Here is a 13,114-nt window from a genome sequence, read left to right as displayed (position 1 = left end):
CTTGTTGTGAGAGTATCACGATCCCTACTTTTCCTGTTCCTTCACAGATGAACTCACTGTTGAGGATACAGCTTCTCCTCCTGGTCAGCTCCAGATTCAGGGTTTTCACAGGCCAGTTTATTTTGTATAGATACTGTCAAGAATCATTTTAGGTTTTCCTTTGTGATAACTGGTCTAAAAATAAATAAATAAATAAATAAATAAATATATCCTTTCCTTTCCCATGAGTAGCTCTTGAAAGTGTCCAATTCTTTGTAGAAATAGTATTTCACACCATCGCAAACTGTTTTAGAAACAAGACATACTAATACACCTAAGTCTTTATTTATTTGGCTCTAGGAAGAATTTGCATGAAAATGAGCCTATATGGCAAGTACAGCACCAGAGAGGTCCATCCTCTCTGCTCTACAGAGCCTCAGTGTTTCATACATACATGTGATGTTAGTAATAAAATCAGACAGTCCAGGAAGACAGGAGCCCTTTAAGGAAAATTCAGTTTAGAGTGACTTTTCAAATTGACCATTCTTTTTCATAGACTTAAATTCAAATAACAGATACATTCACAGGCCCAAATATTGGCATATAATAAAATCATGTTCATTTATTTTTCTGCATCTTAGAATTTTAGAAAGCATAAAATTAAATACGTTGAATGTAATAAATTCATCCATACAAGTGCAAGTCTTCAGCTATAATGCATTTTATGGCAGATTTATCATTTAAAAAATGTACCAGTAAATCAAAAAAGAGGGAGTATGTCCATTTAACTTTTATTGAAGTGTATGGAGGAGGTCTTCAGAAATCAAATATGAGCATGAAGATATGGCCAAACATAAAATCTATCAAATTCAGTGAAAAGTTGCTGACTTTAAATAGTAGTTGTAAGAATGACCAATATATATTCTTTGTTAACAACCCTTCACTCTACAGTAAAAAAAAGAAAACAAACATTCAGTAAACATTCTTTCCTAAGGTAGTTTCCCTTATATAATCAGTGATTTCTCCATTTCTTTGTATACACAAATTTGTTGAACATACCAATCAGTGGTTCTCACAATTGAAAAATAAAAGCACACAAAAGTTTACACTCTTGTACAGGTAAATAAAAGATCACCTTGAATTAAACTGGATCTCCTTAAGGGTGTAGTATAGTTTCAGTTTCATTACCTATTACATAATTAGTTTCTTACATACAAATATTGACATATTTGGCTTGTGCTTCAAAGCCTTTGTGTCTATGATGTCCAAGTCAACGCAGCTCATAATTTGAAGTCACTGGGGAGTTCTTTACTGCTGCTAGGCTTGACCTGATCATGCATTAGAGTCTCCTCAGCACCAGCTGTGGCACTGCACATCTCCGAGGAATCATCGGCATCAGGGTCCAAGCCTTCAGGACAGGGAAGTTTGAGCAGCTCTTCTCGGAGCTGAGCAGTGTGACGCTGTGCAGGGGTGAAGGAGTGATGTTAGAATTGCAAACGCTAGGACTAGCACAACATCACTGAAGGGAGGAAACGAGTTTAAAACAAATCCAAAGAATTGGGTCTACCAATATTTATTGTGGATCTTCCTTAAGCTAGCTACTCTAACAGGCAAGTGAACAAAACTGGCACAAATCTCTATCTCAAAATATCTGATGTTGCTGATAAGCCCTGAGTACCTGAGTAGCATGACCACAGACTCTACCAACGCCCCAACCTCTGTAACAGAAACTGCGTTATTAATGACGTAGAGGACACCAGTCACTTGCAATATATAATTTCAAGTTAAAGAGAATATCTTGACTTGTAATACACGCTGCCTCTGACTTAAATATTTTTGAGAAAAGCAGTCCATAAATTAAAATAAAGCCACTGCTATTTTAATAAATGAAAACAGTATTTCTCAGGTACTAGATCTTATACAGAACACTTGAAATGTTTCATACTCATTATCTCACACCATGCTTGGAATACACCTTAGAAATAATTTCATCATCAGAATTTTTGAAAATGTAAACAAATGAAAAAAGAAGATCTAGAGAGAGTACCTAACTTTGTATTACCTATACTGCCATTTTCATGGTCAACAAAAGAGTGTGAAATGCAGTACTTGGATGCAATCTCAAAAACGACAGAATGATCTCTGTTTGTCTCCAAGGCAAACCATTCAATATCACAGTAATCCAAGTCTATGCCCCAACCAGTAACGCTGAAGAAGCTGAAGTTGAACGGTTCTATGAAGACCTACAAGACCTTTGAGAACTAACACCCAAAAAAGATGTCCTTTTCATTATAGGGGACTGGAATGCAAAAGTAGGAAGTCAAGAAACACCTGGAGTAACAGGCAAATTTGGCCTTGGAATGCACAAGGAAGCAGGGCAAAGACTAATAGAGTTTTGCCAAGAAAATGCACTGGTCATAGCAAACACCCTCTTCCAACAACACAAGAGAAGACTCTACACATGGACATCACCAGACGGTCAACACCGAAATCAGACTGATTATATTCTTTGCAGCCAAAGATGGAGAAGCTCTATATAGTCAACAAAAACAAGACCAGGAGTTGACTGTGGCTCAGATCAGGAACTCCTTATTACCAAATTCAGACTTAAATTGAATAAAGCAGGGAAAACTGCTAGACCATTCAGGTATGACCTAAATCAAATCCCTTATGATTATACAGTGGAAGTGAGAAATAGATTTAAGGGGCTAGATCTGATAGATAGAGTGCCTGATGAACTATGGAATGAGGTTCGTGACACTGTACAGAAGACAGGGATCAAGACCATCCCCATGGAAAAGAAATGCAAAAAAGCAAAATGGCTGTCTGGGGAGGGCTTACAAATAGCTGTGAAAAGAAGAGAGGCGAAAAGCAAAGGAGAAAAGGAAAGATATAAGCATCTGAACGCAGAGTTCCAAAGAATAGCAAGAAGAGATAAGAAAGCCTTCCTCAGCGATCAATGCAAAGAAATAAAAGAAAAGAACAGAATGAGAAAGACTAGAGATCTCTTCAAGAAAATTAGAGATACCAAGGGAACATTTCATGCAAAGATGGGCTCGATAAAGGACAGAAATGGTATGGACCTAACAGAAGCAGAAGATATTAAGAAGAGGTGGCAAGAATACACAGAAGAACTGTACAAAAAAGATCTTCATGACCCGGATAATCATAATAATGTGATCACTCATCTAGAGTCAGACATCTTGGAATGTGAAGTCAAGTGGGCCTTAGAAAGCGTCACTACAAACAAAGCTAGTGGAGGTGATGGAATTCCAGTTGAGCTGTTTCAAATCCTGAAAGATGATGCTGTCAAAGTGCTGCACTCAATATGCCAGCACATTTGGAAAACTCACCAGTAGCCACAGGACTGGAAAAGATTCGTTTTCATTCCAATCACAAAGAAAGGCAATGCCAAAGAATGCTCAAACTATCGCACAATTGCACTCATCTCACATGCTAGTAAAGTAATGCTCAAAATTCTCCAAGCTAGGCTTCAGCAATACGTGAACCGTGAACTCCCTGATGTTCAAGCTGGTTTTAGAAAAGGCATAGGAATCAGACATCAAATTGCCAACATCCGCTGGATCATGGAAAAAGCAAGAGAGTTCCAGAAAAACATCTATTTCTGCTTTATGGACTATGCCAAAGCCTTTGACTGTGTGGATCACAATAAACTGTGGAAAATTCTTCAAGAGATGGGAATACCAGACCACCTAACCTGCCTCTTGAGAAATCTGTATGCAGGTCAGGAAGCAACAGTTAGAACTGGACATGGAACAACAGACTGGTTCCAAATAGGAAAAGGAGTACGTCAAGGCTGTATACTGTCACCCTGCTTATTTAACTTCTATGCGGAGTACATCATGAGAAACGCTGGACTGGAAGAAACAAGCTGGAATCAAGATTGCCGGGAGAAATATCAATAACCTCAGGTATGCAGATGACATCACCCTTATGGCAGAAAGTGAAGAGCAACTAAAAAGCCTCTTGATGAAAGTGAAAGTGGAAAGTGAAAAAGCTGGCTTAAAGCTCAACATTCAGAAAACGAAGATCATGGCATCCGGTCCCATCACTTCATGGGAAATAGATGGGGAAACAGTGGAAACAGTGTCAGACTTTATTTTTGGGGGGCTCCAAAATCACTGCAGATGGTGATTGCAGCCATGAAATTAAAAGACGCTTACTCCTTGGAAGAAAAGTTATGATCAACCTAGATAGTATATTCAAAAGCAGAGACATTACTTTGCCGACTAAGGTCCGTCTAGTCAAGGCTATGGTTTTTCCTGTGGTCATGTATGGATGAGAGAGTTGGACTGTGAAGAAGGCTGAGCGCCGAAGAACTGATGCTTTTGAACTGTGGTGTTGGAGAAGACTCTTGAGAGTCCCTTAGACTGCAAGGAGATCCAACCAGTCCATTGTGAAGGAGATCAGCCCTGGGATTTCTTTGGAAGGAATGATGCTAAAGCTGAAACTCCAGTACTTTGGCCACCTCATGCGAAAAGTTGACTCACTGGAAAAGACTCTGATGCTGGGAGGGATTGGGGGCAGGAGGAGAAGGGGACGACAGAGGATGAGATGGCTGGATGGCATCACCGACTCGATGGACTTGAGTCTGAGTGAACTCTGGGAGATGGTGATGAACAGGGAGGCCTGGCGTGCTGTGATTCATGGGGTCACAAAGAGTTGGACACGACTGAGCGACTGAACCAAACTGAACTGATAGAGATGTTAACAGAGAGTTGTTGGTTGTTTACAAGCATTATGCTTTAGTTTATAACTTTCTAGTGGGAGACAAAGGATCTCAAATCTCACACTAAGGACTTTGAAAATTAGGAATGTCAATAGATGACGCTGGAAATTAGCCAACATTCATAGAACAAGGCACTGTGTTCAACAGTAATAATGTAAAAAGCAATGAGTAAAATAAGGAAGACACAGCTGGATAGAGACCGAGTATACAATGCCATTTTCTCTAAAGGACTTGAGCATCTGTGGATCTTGGTATTTACAGGGGATCTTGGAACTAATCCCCTGTGGATATGGAGGACCAACTACATGATCTCTGACTTAAAAGAGCCTACATTTTGGTTAGAAGTTTATATGAATAAGCAAGATAAGACAACTATACATTTGCAGCCATTTGTAAGGCTTCAAAGTATATTTACATACTGGCAACTGAAAATTTTTCTAGCCCCAATTTCCCTTCTACCGTGAACAATAGGAGAAAACATTAACTAAAGAAGAAAACACAAAATTGACAATTATGGAGGCCCAGTTAAGGTGGGAATACTATGCCTTTAGTGTGAAATTAAACAGAACAGCTGCGTACTTTTCTCAATTAGCATTCAGCAGCAAAAGTATATCTCAGATGATGAAAATGTAGGCTGATTCAGAGATAGAGATTTTTAAATCAGGATGACACAGAAACAAAAGACAATGAGAATCTGAGATAAAAGCAAGATACCAACTGAAGCAACAAAGCCAAAGACGCTGGAATTTAGCCATTGAGTTTTTGTGTCAGGGAAGACGTATCTAAACACACTTGGGAAGATGTCAACCTGGTTATGTGCTACAGAAAAAACTGTAAGGGTGGGAATGAGAGGAGAGGAAGACTGAGCTATGAGCACTGAAGAGGAAAATGAGGAGAGAAATTTCTGTATGAAGGCAGCACTGACAGGACCCAGCACTGAACAGAGAGGTGTACTAGATGAAGGGGGGTATAAATATAATCTGAAGATTTTAAGACAGAGAAAAGTGTTTAAAAGTAAGTAAATACAAAAGTTAGAAAGACAGGATATCCAAGCAATATGCCAGTAATATAACTTTGAGAATGCTAAGAGCAGACAACTTTTAGAAGTTTGCACTAGAAAAAACAAGTAGAAAGACAGTCCACAGATAAAAAGTATAGGGGAAAACACAAACATTAGATCAGTGTTATGAGTGTTTTTAATAGGCAGGTACGGTGTTATAAGAGATTGTACTGAAATCATCCAACTTAAAAGTCAAGGCAGGTTCCATGAAGCAAAATTTAAGATGAAAACTGAATGGAAGTAAGCCAGCACAGCAGGTAAAAAGCAACATCTGTAAAGGCCTCAAGGGGGGATGAGGTCTGTAGACGGGAAGCCAGGGTCACTGGCTTTGAGAACCACAAGAATTGATAACTTTCACAGAATGGAAATTCAACTGCAAAATGCTCTTTGGTGAGAGGGTCATTTAAAAACAGAGGCAAAAGTATTAACAGCTCTAGTTTGGTAGTAAAAAGGCAAAAAAATTTTTATAAATGCGGCAAGATAAAACTATCTTAGGAAGATGCAGATGTTATGAAGAAATAGTTTTCTTTTTAAAGGTTTTTATATCAAATGGAAAATCTCAAACATACACGGAAGTAGGCAGAATATAAAATAAAACTCCCATGAGTCTACGTTCAACACTTATCAACTCATGGCTAGTCTTTCTTCATCTATATTCCCACCACTTCTCTCATTTTATTTTGAAGCAAGCCTCAGATATCACATGGTTTTACATTCATAAATATTTCTGTGTGTAACCAGAAAAAACAGGAATATTTAAAAAATTCACCAATAAAAAACTAACAAACCCTTATCATCATCATCATCTAATCATTTTAAGTGAAGATACTTTTAAAGTTAGAAGGAAAGGAGCCAGTAGAGTTAACTGTAATCAATGGAGGATAAAAGGAACAGAGGCAAGCAGATATCCCAAGGCAGGGAAGAAAGAGTGGCTATTGAAGCTATGATTCCCACATCTAAAAAAAAAAAAAAATTCACTCACTCCCAAACCATCATGTTCTACATTTCCATTCTGTGAACAGCCAAGTTGAAAACAACAGCTCACTTCCTACCAAACAGGTTTCTATCACAGACACTAACTATGACACCAATCAGCTGTCAGGGGCTCTACAATCTCCCTCACTACTCCAAGTAACAAAATCCTGCAAAGGAAGAGGCACAGAGGAACACAGTGCACAGTGTCTCCCCATCATCTTCATACAACTCTACGGAGCTCTGCTGGCTCACTTCCTATACTCACTTTTAATTTTGGGAACTGTCAATTCATTGTCAAAAGGAATGTATCTTTTCTGTAGACTTTTGGGGTGCCTCTGAACTTAATACATTTACTGTTTCTGTCAGGGAACACACATCTCTTCTTTTAAAGCCACCAGCAAGGCTTCTGTGAGGGAGGGTTACTCACCTTGAGAGCTGCTGCATGGTGAGACATGGTCCTGCCAACCCGCTTATCACTGCTGTACTGCTGGATGTCAGCAATCCACTCCTCACATTGGGCCATGATCTCAACTCTTTTCAAGTAAAAGTGTTTATGTATAACCTGAAGAGTAAATCATGCCAGCGACAAAAGGTGATCAGGTCAGAATTTAAAAGACAACATATGTGGCGTTACAAAGAAATAAAATTTAAAAGATACGGCAATTTTTTTTTGGTCTCCAGAGAACTCAGTGTGGTGAACTGAACATTATTATTAATAATGGGGAAGAATCAGGATTATGGCATCAGATGACGTGTGTTGAAACAGCCAGGTTCTAGAGCAAAAAATAATGTCCTATCCCACTCAGACATTTCATTAGTTAATCTTATCCAGAGAACGTTAAGATATCTAGAACACAACAGGATCAGAAGTAAATGTAAATAAATGAATAACTAGGACAAAAAGTATTGAAAACAGAAAAACTGTCTATTTCTATCTTTCAAAGAGAACTTAAACAACATCTGGATGGGTAAAGAGATTATAAATCATTGGTATTTGCATAAAAATCAGAACCTCACCCTAAAACAGGCACTATTAATTTTGTCTTCTGGTTAACTTATGAACAAGATTTTATGAAGCTTATCTCCATGTGATAGATATACTTTACATTTCAATTTTTTAAACTTCTCTCTTTGGAAAACTGAGCAAAATTTCTGTGTATATAGTAAAAGTCTGTTTTTGACAAATTCAAACTAGAAAATAGGTCATTCGGGAATTACTATTCTGTATTGTGGGTGAGCTACTTACTACACTGCTCAATGAGCTTGTCTCCCCTAAGAAAAGACAATACCCGCAACGGAAAAGTCATTAGGAAAGCCTGGGAATGGATGTAAAACACCAATAAGTTCTTGAGTTTAATGCATACAAGGATACAAAATGAGTAAGAAACAACCTAACATGAAGAGCCACGATAAGCACAGAACAAGATTCAGTGAATAGACTGAATGTGGTACGTGAGTAAAAGAACGAAGCCACAAGTGGCTACAGTCTGGGGTTTAAATGGTGCTTTTACTGAAAGATAAAAGGGAGAATCAAAGTGCAGTTTTACAGTGTTTAGGTTTGAGGTGGTTATTATCTACTCTAGTAGACCTGTCAAGTAGTTTATATGTCTGGATACATTATTTGAATCTTAGGGACACCGAGAAATTAGTTTATGATACAAACAGGAGGAATGTTAAGTTTTTCATGGGCAGGAAATGAGTTTCATTTTTCCTTGGGTTCAGAGTACCTTAGTGCAATACCTAGATATTGGTTGCAAAATGAGTTGCTTAAAATAAGTAACCCAAGTTTGAAAAGGGACAGAACACTATGCTTAAGAGCATAAAGAAATGCATGTTTGTATTTCCTATATTAGGAAAAGTAATAATTATCCACAGCCTTGAACACAAGCCTTTAAAATATAAAATACCCAACTTTGTCATTCAAAGTGCAAATTCATTTAGTAATAAAAAAAAGAAGAAACATTTTTTACACTCCAATAGATTCAATGAGGCCACTTGTTAACTTTGTATATATAGCTACATAGTAATAATACAATATTTGCTTAACAAAATTAATGATCAATTTAAAAATATTACAGGATCTTTAAAGATTTTAAATATCTTTGATATTAAAGATCAATTTTCTGTCAGGTAAATATGCCAGTTTTTCCTCTAAAGTGTCGTGGTTTTTAGCACAATTGAAGAACAAAAATGTTTCATGACAAAGTTAGAGTGTTAAGATATGATAAAGTAATCTGATATGACAAGTGAAAAATAAAATCATATTTTAGGCAGACTGAAGAGAGGTAACTAAGCCCAGGAAAAGAGCCACACTTCAGGATGTGGTAGAATAAAAGCATGTCACAGTATCAAGACAGGTTTCAGAAAATAATCCAACTTTTTCCTAAAGAAAATAAACTACCTTTTTCTTCAATGCTGACTCACAGATATGAGTATAAGGGCAAAGTTTCTATCTGCAAGATAACTAGATAAGTATCTTGCTGCTGCTGCTGTTCAGCTGCTAAGTCATGTTCAACTCTTTGCCACCCCATGGACTGTAGCCCACCAGGCTTCTCTGTCCATGGGATTTCCCAGGCAAGAATATAGGAATGGGTTGCCATCTCCTTTTCCAAGAAAAATATCTTAACCTCTAACTGTCCAAAAACATAGTCAGATGTCTTTTAGGAAATAATGGTTTAAAAAATTCATCTGTACTATACTACTACTGATTTTTAATGATTAAAGACAATTACAGCACAGATACTCTAAATATAAATGCAAGCATAATACTAATAAACTATATTCTATAGTGCTTTAAAAAAGTATTTCATTAATTTTATTAAACATACTTCTTTAAAACATGGTGAAGGGTTTCTGATTTGTTCTAGCATTGCCCACTTAACCGTTGCTTGTCGAATGTTTCCGTCATATTCTCGAGAACTCTGTGTGCCACTGGGAGTGCCTCTAGACCGTTCATATCCTGGTTCATTAAAATAAGGCTCCGCTACTAATATAAGGGACTGAACAGACACCAACACCTGACAAACAAAGAAACAAAAAGCAGTTACGACAGGAGATTTTTACTACCAGTGAACTAATGCTTGCTTCAGCGACGAGGAGTCCCTTTGAGTAAGTGCTTCCATATAATTTTATCACCATAAAGTCGATGTTAATAACTGACACTGAAGTACTTTATTAAAGCAAAGGTACAGCAGAATCTTATATGTTTATATATCATATGTTTTACATTCTTGAATCCTTGAAAAAGAAAAATAGGTTTGAAGATCCTATTTCCTAAAACGACTGAAAAAACACTTGATTATAAACATCTCATATCAATTTAGACATCATTTTGCTCAAATTGTGCTTAAAGAGCATGACACTAACAATGTACTCTTAACAATACTCACTCGTAAGGAAAACTACATGAGGCAGTCTCTACTTCAATTCCAAGGAAAATTGACCTTCACAGTATTGCAAAAATCTTACTAGACCCTTCACTGGCAAGATGATATGGTTCTAAGACCACCTCTGATCCCCTACTTATACACCAGGTTTGTTTTTCTAGATATAATCAATACTGAGAGGTCATTCTTATTAATATAGTACTGCTTGCTAATATATAACTAGCTAATATGAAATCTTTGAAGGCAGGAGAATATTAGCTACAATCTGCCCACTTCATAAATTAAAAAGGATTAAAAACATTTTCATTAGAAAAGATGATTAAGCAAAGTCAAGGATATGCACCATAGAAAAGGGATGATAGATTTTCTTAAAAACTGTTAAAAATTGGAAACCTGAACCTGAAATATATGACCTATGAATAAATAAGGTGAAATATGACCTCAGGTAACCATATTATTGAGGTCAAGGTCAACTATAGACAAAAAATTTAATGTGTATTAATTTCAAGGCAAAGCTCTCATAATTTTTAAAATTACTGAAACTAAATATATTACTGAAGGAAAGTGATTTCCCTTGGCTATATACTTCCCCTCAACTCAAATCTGATACTTCTGAAATAATCTTCCAGGGGATATTTATTATTTCCTTTCCTCTTCCCTTTTAAATAAACTTCCTCTTATATAAGTAGGGTATATCCTCATTTTCTACAAGAGCAGAGAAAGAAATTTTGTAACACAGGATTCAGTTACTTACTTAACCTCACATTCTTTGACACAAAATATGGTTTTATAAACTCAGGCAGCTGGGGATTCAAACAATTAATAAACTACTTCAGATTCATACCACATTTGGTTTTTTAAAACAGCTAAACTAATAAAGGAAATGAAAAAAGTAGATGTTTTGTGTATAGAACAAAGAAAACTAGAGATATAAAACTAGAGATATAAATTTGAGTATAACATTTTCTGCTAAAAAACTGAATTATAACATTTGCATTTTATAACACATTAGCAGAGATCAATATTTCTGGAATTACATTCAAAGAGTAATTGATAACATGTGGTCTTTTATGCCTGGGTGACATTATCTACTTTTAATGGGCATCTTCTGTTCATGTTTTTTAACATATATCTTTTAGGAGATTACATAAATGCTGCTTCATTTTTCTTCAGTGAACCAAGCTATTTAGGAGTCAAAATATTCATTTTTTGGAATTTCTGGGGTCTTGAATTATCTGACAGATTTACTCATTTTATTTCACAGCACACTTTACTGTAGCCCAAAAAACACTCCCATAAAAAACCAGTAAATAAATCCTTGAGAAGAAGAATTTCCCTTTTTTTAAAGGGTTTGATTTTCAATATTTGAAATTAATGATTTATCTAACTCTGAGAAACACTATGTTATGAAGTAAAAGAGCCCAAGACAGGCAGAATAACTTCATCCCCTCAGAATCCTTCTTTTGGTCATCTGTAAAATAGAAACCATACCTACAACTGTGAGAACTAAATACGGTGTCAAGGGGTGTAAAACAGTAGGACTCATAAGTAAGTGTAATCAATACACAATAGCTATTCTTTCCTGGAGTAAAAATGACACCATGCATCCAGAAGACAGCAAAACACAAAACAAAATCACTCTTACTCTAAAAACAATATATTTTAACTTATGGGAACACAAAAAGGAGTCAGCATGAGCTCCATTTTGATCAACAAAACTTAAAGAGCTTCCTGGATTAAACCAAAAAACAAGCAAACCAAAAAAACCCCATATTCATCATAGCTACATCTGGGCAAGTGCTTTCTTAGAATGAGTCATTAATTAGCAGAAAAACATCTACTAGACACCATATTATGTACATAAATTATACTAAAGTTAACCTAATAATAAACAATATATTTACATTCCATAGTCTAAGTTCACTGATTTTTAGTCAGTCCTCTGATATTTTCATAAAGAGTAAAAAAAAAAACAACTTTTATTCATAGGCTGAATTTATTCCCTCTCCTCTTTAGCTTTATGTTGGTATCCACAAAATTGCAAGATGTTCTCATTATAATTTACTCAGAGGCTGACTAAATCAAGAACCATATAAGAGCTTCCTTGCATTAACTGTGTCAAGCAAAAATTTTAACCTTGCTGTAACATCTGCTATTAGGCCATCAACCAGTCAGCAATCTTGACTTCTATCAATGATTTTATTTTCAAACTATATCATGTCAGAAGATTTAATTCTTTGACTTAGTCTGTAAGTTAAAAAAATTTATTATAGATATTTCAAACACAGCAAAGTATAGACTATACAATCCAAAATATTAATCTGTAACAAGAAACTATATTATATGAAATAACATGTTTAGGATAATGGAAAGAAACAAGTCTTAGTTAAAATGTTTTAGCTTTTCAAGATAGCAAGTACCCTCCTCTATGGAAAATTATGCTGCTACTGGGTAGGACTATAATCAGCAGGTGATTTCTAGAACTTTTAATTTTAAGAAAAATGTTAGGATTTATACATTATTATATTATACACAGGTTTATGAATGGTTGATTATGTGACATTAAGTATGTTTACCCTTGCACGACATCTTTATTAAAATCCAACTGTAACAAATTATTTATAAGACATTAATATATATTTTAGGTATATTATAGCAACATTAAAAACCAGTCACATAAGCAACTGTAAAATTTGGTGTTACTGACAAAATGTAGTAATTCTTGATGATAGTTCTAATGAATAATATGACTTTTGACCTTAAATTATGCAAATAATCAAGACTATTACTAGGTTACTGCTGGGTATGGGACCTATGACATAACACTACAAAATTTTTTATTTTTACACAAATAAATATTCTTTTGAGAGTCTCATTACAAAGAGACTAAGCAATTCTAATAATGTTTGTCACTGTTCCAAATATTTTGGAAATCTTTTAAATTGCATATAAACTTCAGAAGTT

General features: G+C 35.7%; 1 protein-coding gene across 9 annotated transcripts in view; it reads right to left on the bottom strand.

The window, feature by feature from the left end:
- Window positions 1-308: 308 nt before the first annotated feature.
- BIRC6 (baculoviral IAP repeat containing 6) overlaps window positions 309-13,114 on the bottom strand; it is a 210,869-nt gene continuing 198,063 nt past the window's right edge. For 8 of the 9 annotated variants that reach the window (XM_040224596.1, XM_040224598.1, XM_040224597.1 and 5 more), the window contains 3 exons: window positions 9,593-9,781; window positions 7,192-7,326; window positions 309-1,439 (listed from right to left, as the gene is read on the bottom strand). In XM_040224596.1, coding sequence (XP_040080530.1) covers window positions 1,260-1,439; window positions 7,192-7,326; window positions 9,593-9,781 — 504 coding nt within the window. In that variant the 3' untranslated portion in view covers window positions 309-1,259. The remainder of the gene's footprint in view (window positions 1,440-7,191; window positions 7,327-9,592; window positions 9,782-13,114) is intronic. The other variant, XR_005718377.1, reaches the window with a different exon arrangement.

Source organism: Oryx dammah, unplaced genomic scaffold, assembly GCF_014754425.2.
Source record: "Oryx dammah isolate SB20612 unplaced genomic scaffold, SCBI_Odam_1.1 HiC_scaffold_25, whole genome shotgun sequence".
In the NCBI taxonomy this organism is placed as follows: Eukaryota; Metazoa; Chordata; class Mammalia; order Artiodactyla; family Bovidae; genus Oryx; species Oryx dammah.
Note: the sequence above shows the minus strand (reverse complement) of the source record. Positions and strands in the feature narration are given on the sequence as shown.